The 18,622-nt window shown below is 32.7% G+C and overlaps 1 protein-coding gene across 1 annotated transcript; it reads right to left on the bottom strand.

Annotated features, from left to right (window-relative positions):
• Positions 1-1,158: 1,158 nt before the first annotated feature.
• Positions 1,159-3,671, bottom strand: LOC120184981 (60S ribosomal protein L7a-2-like). Its single transcript, XM_039189317.1, has 7 exons — positions 3,556-3,671; positions 3,040-3,087; positions 2,738-2,939; positions 2,006-2,175; positions 1,769-1,897; positions 1,589-1,681; positions 1,159-1,504 (listed from the first exon to the last, which is right to left on the bottom strand). Exons 1-7 carry the CDS (start codon positions 3,556-3,558, stop codon positions 1,373-1,375), a joined length of 777 nt encoding a protein of 258 aa, XP_039045248.1. The 5' UTR covers positions 3,559-3,671; the 3' UTR covers positions 1,159-1,372.
• Between the last annotated feature and the right edge of the window lie 14,951 nt (positions 3,672-18,622).

Raw genomic sequence — 18,622 nt, 5'->3', positions numbered from 1 at the left:
TAACGCTCGGTTAGTCTTCATTTAACATATTCATTTAGCGTTCGCAAACATATTTAATTATATATGTTTAAAAATGTTACCAAATAAATCGAAAAGAACAAATTCAACAAAACTACGTGATAAAACTTATATAACATCCACAATAACAAAAAAACAATCTTAAAACACACTAACAGTATTTATAAATATCCGTAAACATTTAGAGACGAACAACGGGCTGGAAGGGAAAAGCTATAGGAGAAAAGAGTTTTTGGTGTTATAATTAGGGGAAATGGTAAACTACACAACTGATGCTTAAATCTTTTAGGGTTCATAGTTAACCTCTAAATTTTATCATGTATTCAATTTAGTATGTAATTTCACTAATATTTAATATGCAAGAAAATTAAACAAACTTCTGAATGAGTTTGTTCGTGCACATAAATGAATCGAACACATATTTGTTCGTATTCGTTCGTTTATTTAACGAACATGAAAATTTTGTTTATACTCTTTTATTTATCCTAATAAACAAACGTTATACGAACAGTTTACCAAACGCTCTATTCATTTACACCCCTATTAATTTTTAACAAAATTGTAATTAATATTATCGATTTGTAAAAAAAGATCATTCAACTGTCCATTAAATAGATGATATGATAATATTAAAAAAATTAATATTTAATTTATTTTTAAACTATGGCTAAATATCAAAGAAATCATTAAAAAATAATTTTATATCTAATTTATTTCCTTAAACCTTACAAGAATATCATATATTTTGGTCAGATCCTTTAATGTTTTAATTATAGTTAGCCTGTTACTGGTTTAAACTCGCTTTATCAGGTGCCCGATGTGGGAGGGAACAGTGTTGTGACCCCAAAACTGTGGATTTGATCCAAAATGAAATAGGACAAGGCTGCCTCAAGGTTAAAGGCACTCCCTTTTGTGCCCCAAAGAGACAACCAGAAGCTTCCTGTTTGGGAACCTCTTCAAAATACCGAGTTTCCAAAGCTTCAAACTCATTAAATCTTGTTCATAAATCTTTGTTCCCTAGTGGGGGAAATGTAGTGTGTTGTTCCCCATATAGGTTAAGCCTTGTATATGTGATTTGTACATAATTACATGCAAGTTCGAACCGATGGGATTATCGGTCCAAAACTAGAAGAATTTGACTAACATGCAAAACAAAACATTGATTGATAGTTCAAGAAAATCACAGAAGTGCACCACAAGCGGCAGGTACTGGGCATTTAGAAAGTTCAACCACAAAAATAGATATCAATGTCGGTAAGGGAAAAGAGTAGAACAAGTCGAAAATTGATTGTAACTTACTACACGAGACTATTAAATCAAAACACGAACGATGACTAATGGTGTGTCGTTCCTCTTAATTCATCCTCTGTGCAGCTTCCTTCGCAAGAAGCCTCTCCTTTGCTTTGGTCCGGGCTTGCGACTTGGAGCCCATGATTCCGCCTCCCCACTTCTTTCTATTCTCGTCGTACTTGTCGTTGAAGTTGGCCTGCAATGTACAGCACAAGTGGATAAAATGACGTATAACTTCTCAACGTAAATTACTTCGAATATATTGCAGGCATATTCTTACCTTGATTGCCTCGAGGATTTTGCTAAATTCCATCTTATCCTCGTTCTTAACTGTGGTCAAGCACAAGACAGATGCAGTTTTCTTGTGGACAATCTGCAGTAGTACACCAACACAAATAAGTAACCTTCTCATTAGCTCTGTAATTTGGCAGAAAATGAAGGAAATGTAGAAGAAATTTACCGATCCCAAACGTGCTTTTCCCTTCACAATGCAGTAAGGGACCTCCATTTTTCTGCACAAAGCCGGGAGCCACACTACCAACTCTATGGGATCGACATCATGAGCAATAACAACCAATTGTGCCTTATTCTGCAGAGGATATTACAAAAGAAATATTATTTTTAAGTACTTCAACATGATAAATGTACAGTACTGAAGTTGCTAAACTGATGAAATACACGGAAATTAAAGGGTGACCTGCTCGATAAGGTATGTAACGTGGTTAAGACCATATTTCACAACAATTGGTTTCTTAGACTCGGGTGCTTTGCCTTCAGCCTCAGCCTGGGCCCTTTTCAGGAGACGTTCCTTCTTGGCCGCCTTGTCCTCTGGCCTGTACTTGAGGAGTAACTTGAACAGATTTGTTGCTGTAAGAGGACACAAAATGACCCAATAACGATTAAACTTCATCCCAACCGTTACAAAAGATAATCTACAGTGAGAGTGTGCACGGTACACATATGCAAGAGGCTATAAAAAATGATTAAAAAATGTGCAGGTAATCAACAAAATGCAAGAGCAAACATAGCAGAATAAGTATAAATATAAACAGTAACAAACAAGTTTGTGCTGATTCACTTAATAACTCGAGTCCAAAAAATTATAAATTCGATAAACACCATCTTCAATTACCTATCACAAATTCAAAAAGTCACCTTTACCATGTTGTCAATGTGGGAATTCTCCAACATTCACCAATTTCCACAAACATTCCTTTTCTCAAATAAACAAATTATAGGGAGAACATTCAGAACTGATACATTTAACTTCTTACATTACAAATCCATTTCCCCAAACTCATACCATACAAGCATCCATGCAAAGTTAACACGGAACAAGATTGTAAGTTTGTAACGGGAGAATCCATTCATATCAAACATGGTAAAACTAATACATAAATAGGAAAGAAGCAAAGATTTTAGCGCAAACCTAAGTTCTTGTCGAGTGTCTTGGTGAACTGGTTCAATGCTGGTGGAACCTTCAACCGCTGCTTGAGGATCCTCTTCTTCCTCTGAATGCGAACAACCTTGGGCCACTTCACAAATCGATGCAGATCCTTCTTAGGAGGTAAAGCCCCTCCAATACCAAACTGCTTCGGCCGCTTCTCAAACAACGGATTCGCAACCTTCTCCTAATATTGAAAAATCAAAATGACAAACAGAAGGTGAGAACACAATAGTGTTACTTGAAGGGTTTAGCGTTTCGATGTAAAGAAATTAATGAAAATTTACTTGTTTCTTCTTGGCAGACACTGCCACCTTTCCACCTCTCTTGGGACCCTACATTTAACAACAAAGTTAATAGAAATATAAAAAATAAACCCTTCTAAATAAGGGCATTGATCCATAACAAGGCTTCCAATTATACCACTAGAATCAGTGAGAAATTGTTCAAGCAACACTTTTGAGTATTTAACAACGAAGTTACTCATCTCGCATAGCAACACAAAAATTAATTCTTTTAGCTGAATTAAGAATTAGACAAATCTTTCAATGTAATACCTGTTTAGTACAATGTATAAATACCAATCATAAAAATTTTACAAATATTATATAAATTCTAAACCAAGTATTCATTCTCAAGTGTTCGTCGGCTAAATCGATTTCCTAAAACGTTAATTAAAATCTGGAAAACAGTACGAATATAAGATAAAATATTGAGAAAAATTCACCCAAAGCAAAAAAACATAGAATTAAGGTGACGATGTAACAGAAGGGGATTCAGTGACATTGGGTTTTGAGATTTACCATTTCTGCAACTCCTAAAGCTTCTTCCGAGCTTTTCTGTGACTAAGAACGGCGGAGGAAAACACTATAAAGGACGGAGTAAGCAAATGCGAAGAGCAGCTAGGGTTTATATTAGAACAAGGCCCTTATTTGGGCTAGTGATTAAAAGCCTATGGGCTTCGAGGACGCACTCTAGTGTCCTCAATTATATTTTTTAGTCATTCTCGTTTTATTGGTCGATTAATGTAAATTAAATATTATACATATTCATAATGAAAACGGTAGTTTAAGCTACGTATTTAATATTTAAATTATCATTTTTGATCTATTTTAATCAGTATTTTTAAATTTAGATCAAACTTTAAACCGGTGAAAGTATTGGTTCATTGGTTCAACCGTGGTTCAATCGGGTTGAACCGGATTATATAAAATAATATTTTTTTTTAAAAAAAATTACATAATATTCAAAGCAATATTAATATATACATCACTACAGAAAAACGTCTAAAGAGCATAGAAGAGCAAAAATAAGAGAACAAAACAATCTCACGTGGCTAAGAAACATAGAAGAGCATCCCAACTGACTTCTATAAATAATAGAGGTAATTTGACATTCAAAATCATGGAACCTTTTGGTGAGCACATAGCGAACTATTCTTTCACTTCAATCGAGCTCGAGTTTCAGACTTCAATTGAGCTTCTAAATTTTTTTTTAGTTCGAGCCTTTTCGAGTTCAAGTTTCAATATTATATTTTGAGTTTGAGTTGAGCTTGATAATTTTTAGCTCGTGAGTTTTTTAGTCGAGTTGAGTTTACTTTTAAAGTTTTTGAGTTCGAGTCGAGCTCAGCAATACTCAAGTTCGACTCGGCTTGTTTAACTAACGACGTCGTTTGGTTCAATTTTTTTAAAAAGAAAAAAACAGAATCGACGGTTCACATCGTTTTTCAGCCGATTCTACCGGTTCTCAATCGGTTCATTACAAAAACTGATTTTGGAAGTTAACCGGACCGGACAGGCCACTGGTTCACGGTTCAACCGGTTGAACCGACCGGCCCGGTACGGTTTTGATAACCATGGTTTTAATGCTTAATTTTTTTATTTTTTAAAACTATATTTAATGTTTAGGTTCATTTCATTTTAGTATCCGTCGTTAAAAACTTAACGTGTTTAGTATCTAAACTATTAGTTTTTGCCCCTCTTAGCACCTAAACTTTCATTTTTTTCAAAACATAACGTTGAATTTTAAACATAGTACTAAAATGAAACAAAAATTAAAGTTTTAATGGCGGGTACAAAAATGAAAAAAAAAACTATACTTTAGGTGTGGTTTTGAAAAATTGAAAGTTTTGATACTAAAATGGACCAAAACTAACAATTTATGTACTAAACATGAAATTTACCCTTTTTAACTATTATTGTTCGTTTTATTGGTTGATTAATACGCATAAAATATTATATAGATTTATTATAAAAAATATATGATTAATTTAAATATTTTTAATTTAAAACATCATGATTCAAAATTATAAACTTAATTAAAAGATTTGATGTCCCATCTCATTAAATTAATAGACTATTAATTAATCTAATTGAATAATAACCTTAATTACTAAATGATATAAATAGGTGCGAGATACTAAGGCCCAATGGGAGCAAGCGACGATGGAACCAAAATAATAAAAATATTATTTTTATTCAATATAAATAGTGATTTAATTGAAAAAATATAAATGGATATTATTGTAATTATTTCTAAATATATAATGTAAAATTATATTTTTTCGGGTAATGTATTTTTACCTTAAACCCGAATCTAACTAAACCTAAACATCACCTTTAAAAAAATTAGACCCAAACCCGAAATTTTTTAAAAAAAACTGACCCGATCAAGTTGGGTCGGGTCAGGTTCTATGCCCATCTCTAGTTGTAATGATGTCATTGGTAACTTTTATGTCATTCTAATTGACTTCAATTTTATCCTCTAAAATTTTATACGTTTATTTTTTTAATATAAAATCTTATATATGTCTCTGTATCTACATATTGTTTGATTAGAAAAAGAAAGCTTCTATCAAATCAATTGACTAATCTTTCTAGATTATTGATGCTGTTGAGTTAATCGAATGACGAAATTGGCCAAGAGGGGGGTGAATTGGCAATAAAAAATTTGTGGAAGCTTTTGCAGAAAATTGAAAGGAATTGCACAGCGATTTACAGTGGTTCGACTTTCTCAAACAAAGTCTACATCCACTACCTTAGCTATCCACACTAAGGATTTTCCAACAAATTCACTAATTTGTTCTTTCTTTTGAGGCCAAAGAGATAACCTTACAATTCCCTCAAGAGTATACCCCAACTCTTGAGAACACTCTTTTCTCAAAGAGAAGATTACAAATTTGCAAACTTACAAGAAAACCTCACAAGGTAAGATGTTTGCACAATTCTAGAACAAAGAAAAGAACACTCAAAGATGAATACAATTTGAGCACAAAAAGTGTTCTTGAAAGCAAAATGAATATTGAATGAAAATAGGCTTGAAATGCTCAAACTTGAGGTTTGATGCTTTCTCTTTGATTCTCTCTTGATTCTAGTTGCTTGATGTTTCTTGTTGCTGATCAATGGCTTCTAAGCTTGCTTAAATACACCTTGGATCACTTCTGAACGTTGGGGATGATTAGAGAAGATATTATTGCAGTTTTAGTGTGAAAACATTTAATAAAACAGCTTGGAGCGTGGGGGGAATCGGTTCCCCCTCATAGGGAATCGGTTCCCTAAGTGTAAAATTCAAATATTTCGACCGTTGAACAGGGGGGAATCGGTACCCCCTTGGGGGGGATCGGTTCCCTCCGAGCATACTGGAATTCTCGGAACAAAAATGTTTAGGGGGAATCGGTTCCTCCTATGGGGGAATCGGTTCCCTCCGAGCATTCTGGAAATCTCGGAGCCAAACCATTCAGGGGGGAATCGGTTCCTCCTATTGGGGGGAATCGGTTCCCTCTGAGCAATCTAAAATTTTTGGCTTTGAATTGGTTCGAAATACTTTGTAAAATTATTTTGAAATTGTTTTATGATTAAAACTTAATTTTACACTTAAGTAAGGATTAAAAATGATTTTTGAAATATTTGGAGTAATGTTTTGATATTCGAATAGTTATATCGAATATACTTAGAAAATCATTTGGAAAATCTTAAAATCCATTTAACTTAAATTGTTATATCGAAATATTAAAATGTTTCAACAATCTCCCCCTTTTTGATATAACAAAACATTTTAGTAATTTTAAGATTTTTGAAATCAAGTTTTGAAATTACTCCCCCTTACTTTAACACTTCTTCAATTTATCATGTAAAACATTTAACACCTATTCTTCTCCCCCTTTTTGTTAAATCAAAAAGACATTGTAAAACAAGGTTTTGAAATTATTTAGCCAATTGATTTATTAATTATAAGCTTAAGCTGCTAAGATCACAATCAAAAGAGAGGTTAGTCATTAGTTTAATAAATCAATATTTATAAATAATGTGATATGGCAAAATTGGTCATATTGCTAATGATGATGTAAATGATGCAAAAATGAATAAAACACCAAACATATAAGTTCACATTATCCATAAATCCAAAATCCAACAATCCACAAAATCAAACAATTCAAAATGTTGAAACAATATTCATTTTGTTCAAAGTTTTAAAGCTAAACATAAAATCAAGCATCCGGATCGGTAGGAGGAAAACGGGCTCGCATAGCAGCCATTTCATGAGTTAGTTCATTGATACGAGCGTTGGTTGATTCATTGTTTGCACGCATCTCCCGAAGAATCTCTAATTGTTGAGCTCCCATTGTGGATAAATGAGACTCTATAGAGGAAAAGCGCGAGTCCATGGTAGCGTATCGGAAATCGAATGTCTCCATAAAGGATTGAAAATATGGAGGCATTTGATGCGTTTGTTGTGCTTGCTCCTCGGGCTGCTCTTCGGGCTGATCAGGCTCATCTTCGGCTTCATCAATATCTTGCATTAATTGCTCAAGCTCGGGATCTTCGTCAGCTTCGGGTGGAGCTTGTGAAGAACTAGCTCCCGGAGTAGAAGATCGAACCCATTCACCGGTTTCTTTGTTCTTTACCCATCCCGCTCTCGTTAAAGAAAGAATATTTATTTGTTTCTTAAGAGGAAAAACGGAATCTAGACCGACTCTAAGCCCAGCTTTGGAAAACATATTACTCAAAAAGTAACCGTAAACTAGAGATGAACAAAGTTTCTTGTTAGGAACAAGATTTACGGTTTCAACAATTTCAGCAAAAAAAATCTGAGGTAGGTTAATTTTAATACGGTTTTCGAAACAATGTAACCACCAAAGATCCAAAGCTCTAAGAGTAGAATAACGACCTCCGGATGGTCGAAACCACCAAGAAATCATTAGATGAAGAAAACGCTCATGTAGGTCTAAGACACTCGCACTATCTCTTCTTTTATAACGAGAACCTAAAATTTGTTTTTCATTCGAAATACCATCATTATCTAATCCAAATGTATTGGCTATATATGTCGGGTCAATATATAAGAATTGTCCTAGGAGGTAGGAACGAATTCCTATGGTTTCGGTTTCATCTTGATTTTTAATACAAACGGCATTAGAGTATAATATACGAACAAGTTGATGGTAAACGATGGGTTCAAGATCAAATAGTTTATCAAATTTCCATTCTTGTAAAATGGGAAGATATTTAAAATCGATAGCTATCATAGCTTGACGAGAAGGAATACGTTCTTCCCGGATTTTATAAGAATCGAAATATTGATAATACCAATATCGGTGATTTCTAGACCCAGGATGATTGAAACACGAATTTTGGATAGTCAAGTTGGGATCAGGATTTGGAATAGGATTTTGAGGAATAGGAGGAGGATTTGGTTGACGACTAGAACGACTAGATGAAGACCTAGGACGTTTAGGATTTGACATGGTGAAGGAAATCGGAATAGATAGGATAACCTGCAATTTTAAAACAGATGTATGCAATTCAATTAATCCCAAAACTCAAATGAGTCCTCAATATTTCAAGATTCTCTAAATCAATCCTAATGGGCAAAGTTTTTGAAAAACTTTTGAAAAATATGGTTTTGAGAAACAATATGTATAGTTTTTCATAACAACAACATAATTTAATCAAAACACAATAATTTGAAAAATAACATTTTTTTTATTTCGAAAATTTAAAATTTTTTGAAAAATTCTTGTGTTTTTGATGAAATTAGTTGTAACATCTAGTTTCTAATCCCTAAATAAGCAATGCTCGATCACTATTTCAACCTAGAACTAATTACAACTAATCCTATGTTCAAAAATAATGAAATAAAGAGTTTAGAAAAATTACCTTGAAAGATGAAGATTGAGGGGATTTAGATGTTGTTTGCACGACTTTAATGATTTCAACATGTTTAGAAGATGATATTTGAAGTAAATTCCGATTAATATCGTCGATTTGAGACAAAAATGGAGATTTGAGGGTGTAGGAGATGAAGAACGGTGGAAGAGAGGGAGAGAAGAGGGTTTTGGGATTTTGGGGGTGTTCTGCCCGATTTTAACAGAACCCCAGGGGGGTATCGATTCCCCTGTGGGGGGAATCGGTTCCCCTTCAAAGGGGGAATCGGTTCCCTCAGGGGGGGGATCGATTCCCTCTGCACCAAAATGCTAAAATCCAATTTTTTAAGCACAAAATGCTAAATTAATCTTTTCTAGTGGTATTGGCAACTCATATATCAAAAATTAATTATGTTCAAACAATTAAATTAATCTTTAATCGATTTTTGAACATAAAATTAATTTTCACTAAGAATCACAAACTCCCCCTAACTAATAGCAAGAATGCAATCAAAAATTATTATAAGCATTTTTCAAGATTTATTAAAAGTGCTAAAATTATTTTAAACACTAAGTGAAGATAGGTTGGTCAAACCTAATTCTCTCCTAAGTGTCCAAAATCTTTCCTTGTCTAAGGGTTTTGTAAAGATATCCGCTAATTGGTGCAAAGTATCAACAAATTCTAGAACTACATCTTCCTTAGTGACATGGTCTCTAATGAAGTGATGTCTTATTTCAATGTGCTTAGTTCTAGAGTGTTGGATGGGATTTTTAGTGAGACAAATAGCACTAGTATTGTCACACTTGATAGGAATGGTACCTACTTCAATTCCATAATCAAAAAGTTGTTGTTTCATCCATAAAACTTGTGCACAGCAACTACCGGCTGAAATGTATTCCGCTTCAATGGTAGATAATGCAACACAATTTTGTTTCTTTGAAAGCCAAGAAATCAACATATTTCCAAGGAATTGACAAGTACCGGATGTGCTTTTTCCTATCTAATTTGCATCCTCCATAATCCGCATCAGAAAAAGCATGCAAGCTAAAGCTAGAGTCTCTAGGATACCAAAGTCCTAAACTAGGAGTGTCCTTAAGGTATCTAAAGATTCTCTTAACAGCTAGTAAATATGATTCTTTAGGACATGATTGAAACCTAGCACACAAGCAAACACTAAACATAATATCCGGTCTACTTGCGGTTAGATAAAGCAATGAGCCAATCATGGATCTATATAATTTAACATCCACACATTTACCTCCTTCATCTAAGTCAAGCTTTGTTGAAGAGCTCATTGGAGTGTTATGAGGTTTCCCATTTTCAAGTCCAAACTTCTTGAGCATATCTTTGACATACTTAGCTTGATTAATGAAGATGCCATCTTTTTCTTTGCTTGATTTGGAGTCCCAAGAAAAATGAGAGCTCCCCCATCATGCTCATCTCAAACTCACTTTGCATTAGCTTAGAAAATTCTTGACAAAGAACATCATTAGTAGAACCAAATATTATATCATCAACATAAATTTGAACTACTAATAAATCTTTACCTTTTCTCTTTAAAAACAATGTAGTGTCAACCTTTCCTTTTAAAAAACCTTTTTCAATTAAAAAATTTGACAATCTTTCATACCAAGCTCTAGGAGCTTGTTTTAAACCATAAAGAGCTTTTGTCAATTTTAAAACATGATCCGGAAAATTTGAATCTTCAAAACCTGGAGGTTGTTCCACGTACACTTCTTCTTTTATAAAACCATTTAAAAATGCACTTTTAACATCCATTTGATATAATTTAAATTCATTGAAACATGCAAATGCTAATAACATTCTAATTGCTTCCATCCTAGCTACGGGAGCGTATGTTTCATCATAGTCTATGCCTTCTTCTTGAGTATAGCCTTGAGCAACAAGTCTAGCCTTGTTCCTCACTATATTACCACTTTCATCAAGTTTATTTCTAAAAACCCATCTAGTACCTACAGTAGATTTATTACTAGGCCTTTCAACTAATGTCCATACTTTACTTCTCTCAAATTGATTTAATTATTCTTGCATAGCCATAATCCAATGTTCATCTTTTAATGCTTCTTTGATGTTCTTAGGCTCTATGCATGAAATAAATGCAACATAATTACAGATATTTCTAAGAGAAGATCGAGTAGTTACCCCTTTTGATGGACCACCTATAATTTCACCATCCTTGACATAGTTGTACTCTCTTGGAAAAGATACTTCCCTTTCTTCAATGGTTGGATTCTCGAGGGGATCATGAGTTTCCTCATCTTTTGTTTCTTCCTTTGATGATGATTCTCCAACGTCATGTCTAACGTCATTTGCTTGTACAATACCTACATCATAATTAACAGAAGAATCCTTCCTCAGAAGGGGATTATCATCGAAAACAACATGTATAGACTCTTCTACAACTAAAGTTCTTTTATTAAATACACGATAAGCTTTAGAATTTAAGGAAACCCAGAAAAATTCCTTCATCACTTTTAGCATCAAATTTACCAAGATTTTCTTTACCGTTGTTTAAAACAAAACATTTACATCCAAAAGGATGAAAGTAGCTAATGTTAGGCTTTTTATTTTTGACAATTTCATATGGAGTTTTCTTTAAAATTGGCCTAATCATTACTCGATTTACAACATAACAAGCGGTATTTGTGGCTTCCGCCCAAAAATATTTTGGCAAATTATTTTCACAAAGCATGGTTCTAGCCATTTCTTCTAAAGTTCGATTTTTCCTCTCAACAACTCCATTTTGTTGAGGGGTTCTAGGTGCTGAAAAATTGTGGCTAATACCATTAGAATTACAAAACTCAATAAATCCAAGATTTTCAAATTCAGTTCCATGATCACTTCTAACACTAGTGATAGAGTAACCTTTTTCATTTTGGATTATTTTTGAAAATGTGATGAAATTTTCTAATGCTTCATCTTTAGTACTTAAGAATAGAACCCAAGTGTATCTAGAATAGTCATCTACCAAGACAAATGCATATTGTTTTCCTCCCAAGCTAGTAGTTCTAGTTGGCCCAAAAAGATCTAAATGGATCAATTGTAATACTCTACTAGTTGATACATCATTAATAGATTTAAAAGAAACGCGCTTTTGTTTTCCTTTAGCACAAGCATCTCAGATTTTATCATTATCAAATTTAAGCTTAGGCAACCCTCGAACTAAATCACCTTGAATTAGCCGTTGCAAAACACTCATACTAGCATGTCCTAGTCTACTATGCCATAACCAACTATCATGTTCATCCTTAGCAACTAGGCACAAATTAGTCATATCAATAGAATCTAAATGCACCATGTAAATGTTTCCTATTCTATGACCAACAAGCATAATCCGATTAGATGCAATGTCAATAACTTTACAACCATTAATTTCAAACAAGACATTGAATCCCTTATCGCATAATTGACTAATACTCAATAGATTATGCTTTAATCCATTCACATATAAAACATTTTTAATTTGTATGGAAGATGTATTACCTATTGTACCAATACCTTCAATGTGACCTTTTGAATTATCACCAAAAGTCACTTCTCCTCCATTTTTGACGTTAAGCTCAATGAACCGGCTTTTGTCTCCGGTCATATGTCTTGAGCATCCACTATCAAGGTACCATGAATTTGAATTTGTTTCCTGTGCCTTGTAGCAATGCTCCTTTCCCTACAAACATAGATTAATTTTTGATTTTTGGTACCCAAATTCTTTTGGGTCCATATTCATTAGTTTCCAAAATCCTAGTCCCCTTAGGTATCCATTTGTGTAGGATATCTTTATCTTTAGTAGTAATGAGTCATTTAGGAACCCATATACTTCTAAAGATTTTACCATTTAAGGTTCGTTGAGGATATCTATGATTGTAGTTTCTAAAATCTTTTCTAACAAAGTTGGATTTTGAATTTTCTCTTTTTTCAAAACGTTTTGTTCCAACTTTATCAAAAGAAGTTTTAAGATCATCAATTTTCTTTTGATGATCATCATTGACCTTTGAAAGTAAATTTTGCAAATCTAAATTTTTCTTTTCAAACTCTTCTAGTTTGATTTGTAAATCTTTGATTTTACTTTCAAGATCATTGTTGGTTTTGGATTTGAGTTTATTTTCATTTTTTAACTTTGAAACATCATTTTTATATTTTAAAAATAATTTCTCATAATCCGAAGCCAACCCATTATATTCCTCTAATAGCTCATCATAAGATAAATCATCAAAATCAGATGAGTTAGAGGTTACCTTAGAATCTTCCCCAAATGCCATTAAGCACAAGTTCGCTACTTCTTGTTCTTCTTCATCGGAACCTTCTTCATCGCTCCATGTAGCCACATGAGCCTTGTGCTTATTCTTTGATTGACCCTTCTTCTTCAATTGTGGGCAATCATATTTGACATGCCCTGGCTTTTTGCATTCATAGCAAATGATCGGGTCCTTCTCTTTTGGTTCATCTTTGATGCCTTCATTTCGTTTGAATTTTCTTCCTCGGTAAGGTCTCATCATTTTTCTGAACCGTTTGGCAAACAATGCCATTTCCTCGTCATCATCATCATCATTAGAATCACTCTCATCTTTTGTGGATTTGAGAGCAACTCCAATGTTTTTCTTCTTCTCCTTCTCCTTTGGTGTCTCTTCAACTTTATCAAGGTCCACCTCATCTTCAAGCATCATCTCATGAGTGAGGAGTGAACCGATAAGTTCTTCAAGAGTTAAGGACGATAGGTCCTTAGACTCGATGATTGCCGTCTTCTTTGATTGCCATGATTTTGGGAGGGAGTAGACTAACTTCCTCACAAGCTTTTCATTTGAGATGATTTCTCCATATGATTTGAGACCATTGACAATCGTTGAAAATCTATCCGTCATAGCTTTGATGTCTTCATTTGGTTTCATCCTGAAATTTTCATAGCTATGCGTTAGAATACTAATTTTTGATTTCTTTACCTCATCGGTACCTTCATGTGTGACTTGAAGCTTGTCCCATATTTCTTTGGCGGTTGTACACGATGAAACTCTTCCGTATTCATCTGGTCCAAGAGCACAAAAGATAATATGGATGGCTTTGGAGTTGAGCTGGAACATTTTTGTATCTCCTTCACTCCACAACCTTGGATGAGTGATAGGCTTAATGTATCCTTCTTCTACGGCATTCCATGCTCCCATGTCACTTGCTTGAATGAAGTACATCATTCTATTCTTCCAATAGGCGTAGTTAGCTCCATTGAAGAAAGGAGGCTTGTTGACGGGCATCGAATCGAGACCGGAGTCGAAGTTTGAAGCGGAGGCCATTGATGACTTTAATAATCGATATAACTCTTCCCGAATCGACTCAAGAGGCGATAAAACCTTCAAATGAGTTAGGCTCTGATGCCAATTGTTGAGTTAATCGAATGACGAAATTGGCCAAGAGGGGGGTGAATTGGCAATAAAAAATTTGTGGAAGCTTTTGCAGAAAATTGAAAGGAATTGCACAGCGATTTACAGTGGTTCGACTTTCTCAAACAAAGTCTACGTCCACTACCTTAGCTATCCACACTAAGGATTTTCCAACAAATTCACTAATTTGTTCTTTCTTTTGAGGCCAAAGAGATAACCTTACAATTCCCTCAAGAGTATACCCCAACTCTTGAGAACACTCTTTTCTCAAAGAGAAGATTACAAATTTGCAAACTTACAAGAAAACCTCACAAGGTAAGATGTTTGCACAATTCTAGAACAAAGAAAAGAACACTCAAAGATGAATACAATTGAGCACAAAAAGTGTTCTTGAAAGTAAAATGAATATTGAATGAAAATAGGCTTGAAATGCTCAAACTTGAGGTTTGATGCTTTCTCTTTGATTCTCTCTTGATTCTAGTTGCTTGATGTTTCTTGTTGCTGATCAATGGCTTCTAAGCTTGCTTAAATACACCTTGGATCACTTCTGAACGTTGGGGATGATTAGAGAAGATATTATAGCCGTTTTAGTGTGAAAACATTTAATAAAATAGCTTGGAGCGTGGGGGGAATCGGTTCCCCCTCATAGGGAATCGGTTCCCTAAGTGTAAAATTCAAATATTTCGACCGTTGAACAGGGGGGAATCGGTACCCCCTTGGGGGGGATCGGTTCCCTCCGAGCATACTGGAATTCTCGGAACAAAAATGTTTAGGGGGGAATCGGTTCCTCCTATGGGGGAATCGGTTCCCTCCGAGCATTCTGGAAATCTCGGAGCCAAACCATTCAGGGGGGAATCGGTTCCTCCTATGGGGGGAAATCGGTTCCCTCTGAGCAATCTGAAATTTTTGGCTTTGATTTGGTTCGAAATACTTTGTAAAATTATTTTGAAATTGTTTTATGATTAAAACTTAATTTTACACTTAAGTAAGGATTAAAAATGATTTTTGAAATATTTGGAGTAATGTTTTGATATTCGAATAGTTATATCGAATATACTTAGAAAATCATTTGGAAAATCTTAAAATCCATTTAACTTAAATTGTTATATCGAAATATTAAAATGTTTCAACAGATGCATATTGAAGAAACATTTATGTAATTTTAGATATTCATAATTAATTTTTTATGATGATCCGATTATAAGTTTAATACTTAAACTATTAGTTCTGGTCCGTTTTAGTATTTAAACTATCAATTATAGTCCATTTTAGTTCCTAAACTTTCATTTTTTTTAAAATTATACCTAACATTTAGCTTTTATTTCAGTTTAGTACATTGGCGTTAAAAACTTAACGGGTAATTTGCATGTGACACATTTTAGTTACATCATTCGTCACTCAACTATCTTCTCACTCGTATTTTGGTCACTAAAGTTTATTTTTTAAAATTAATTACTTAACTTTCAGATTACTCATAAATTAATCACTTTAGCTATTACTTTTTAAATTTTTATTTATACATTAATAAAATAATAAAATAATTCATAGTAATTAAAATATGAGCAATTTGAAAGTTAATTAGTTAAATTTGATTTTTTTAAATTTTAGTACTAAAATAGGAGTGGGAAGATAGTTGAGTGATGAATGAATTTACCCATAGAAAATACAATATCATTAAGTTTTCAAAAGGTAATGTACTAAAATTAAACAAAAATTAAACGTTATGTATACTTTTTAAAAATTGAAGATTTAAATATTAAAATAGATCAAAATTGATCATTTAAATACTAAATGCGTAATTTATCCAATATAAAATGACAAATCATTAATTGCAGTGAAAATAATAATAATACAACTGCACGGTAAAATGCTTCCTTACTACCAGCGAACGCGAACCTGAATGAATTCCCCTCGGCATTTATAATTAACACGAGAAAATTGATCTTAATGCCAATGATTATAACAAGGGCAAACTACATGTTCGATAACTGAACTTTATTATATTTTCTATTTTACTCATTATACTTTCATTTTTTTCAATTTACTCACTAAATTTTACATATTTAATTTTTTTGCCACTCAACCGTTAAATAATTAACGACATTACTACATGACCGTATTTTAATCAAAACGACGTTGTTTTAGTCTAAAATTTATTTTTCTTCTTCATTAATTCAAAACGACGTTATTTTGATGTAAGTTATCATGTATTAACGTTGTTTTATCATTTAACGATAAGTGACAAAAATAATTTAATCTATAAAGTTCAGTGAGTAAATTGAAAAAAAAAGTATAGTGAGTGAAATAGGAAAGAGAGTAATATTCAGTTACCGAACATGTAATTTACCCTTATGACAAATACAGTTATACGCGACAGAGCATGAAACGAATGAAATTAGGATTTTAGACCTTTGATTCCCTTTCTTCCAATTCATTCTCATCTTAAATAGTTGTATCTGTTAATCCCGAGCAAACAAGATCGTATGATGCGGGGATGTCTAAGGTATGATAATTTTAATATACGATTAAAGAAATGACTTATCGGAAATGTTAATATTTTTTTAATATTTTCGGTAAAGCGTTACTTAAAACATTATTTTTCTACTAGAACTGTTAGTATTGGACGTTACCTAAAATATTATTTTTTATACTAAAAATTAGGTAGCGAAATTAACATTTTCGCTAAAAAAATAATGTTTTAGGTAGCGTTTTATCGGAAATGTTAAAAAATATTAATATTTTCGGTATAATATTTCCTTAGCCGTATATTAAGACTGTCGTACAGCAAAACTACCCATGCCTATGATGCGACTTATTTCCAACAACTCTTAGTGGCTAGTTTGGACTCTTCAGATTTTGACCAATTTCTCATTTTTCCTTCTCGTTTAGATTTTGATCAACCGTTTAGGTGGTTCATAAAATAAATTACAATTATTAAATTAAAAGTAATTTAAAAGTTAAGTAGTTAAATTAAAAAAATTAAACTTTAGTGACCAAAATAAGAGTAAAAAAGATAGTTGAATGATGGATGATGTAATTTACCTATGAAAAAGGTGTCACGTACAAATCATCCATTAAGTTTTTAACGACAATATGTTAAAATGAAACAAAAACTAAATGTGTGTATATTTTTAATTTTTTTTTAATTTAAGTACTAAAGCAAACATAAATTGATTATTTAGGCACTGAACAACCGTTCATTTTAATTTTAAGTAGTTATATCTGTGTATCCCGCAAATAGGCCCGTATAATGCGACTTACTTCCAACAACTCATATTGACTATTTCACACACTTAGATTTTTACCAATCTCTCGTTTCTCATTTTGGTTTAGATTTTGATCAATCGTTTAGTAGATTATCCAATGTGGTAGTCAACGGTCCATGTAAGTGGTTAACAAGCCATCTAAGTTTTTTTTGTCACTCACGTTAACGTCTGTTAACGTTGAGTGATCGATTTGTTACAAATTTATAACATTAGTGATTAATTTATTATTTTTAAAACTTAAATATGAAAAATGAAAAATTCCTAAAGAATTAATGACTATTTGTGTAGTTTTCCCTTTGTTTTATATTAAATCCAAAATGAAAAAGAGAAACGTAAATTACACATTTAATACTCAAACTATCAATTTTAATTTATTTTGGTAACTAACTTTTATTTTTTTTTAAAACCATACTTAATATTTAGTTTTTGTTTCATTTTAGTACTCGTTTTAGAAAAAACTTAACGACACTGCATTTTTATGGGTAAATTATATCTTTCATCACTCAACTACCTTCTCACTCCTATTTTGACTAAAGTTACAAATTTTTTTATTTAACTACTCAACTTTCAAATGGCTTTTATTTTACTAATAATTTATGTCATGGCTTTTCTATATTTTTTATCATACAACTAAAAAAAATTTGAAAGTTATTTTTTTATTAATATGGGGTAAGTATAAGACAATATATATTCAAAGATAACTCTCAACCATTTGACAATGAACACTCACACCCCTGACATTCCTGGTGTTTGAACCCAGGACCTCAAGTAATTAAATTAAAAAAACTAAACTTTAATAACCAAAACAGGAGTGAGAAGATAATTGAGTGATGAATGATACAATTTATCCATAAAAAAGGTGCAAATCACCTGTTAAGTTTTTAACGATAAGGTACTAAAACGAAATAAAAACTAAACAATAGGTATGGTGTTGAAAAATAAAAAAAAGTAAGTATTAAAACGAACTAAAAATGATAATTCAGATATTAAATGCGTAATTTATCCAAAAGGGGAAAGGAGAATGAAATCCCGCTCTCTGAAATATTTTTTTTTGGTGGGCGCTCGTTCGTCCCT

This window comes from Hibiscus syriacus, unplaced genomic scaffold (genome assembly GCF_006381635.1).
Source record: "Hibiscus syriacus cultivar Baekdansim isolate YM2019G1 unplaced genomic scaffold, ASM638163v2 tig00112988_pilon, whole genome shotgun sequence".
Lineage (NCBI taxonomy): Eukaryota > Viridiplantae > Streptophyta > Magnoliopsida > Malvales > Malvaceae > Hibiscus > Hibiscus syriacus.
This window is presented reverse-complemented; position numbering and strand designations above follow the sequence as displayed.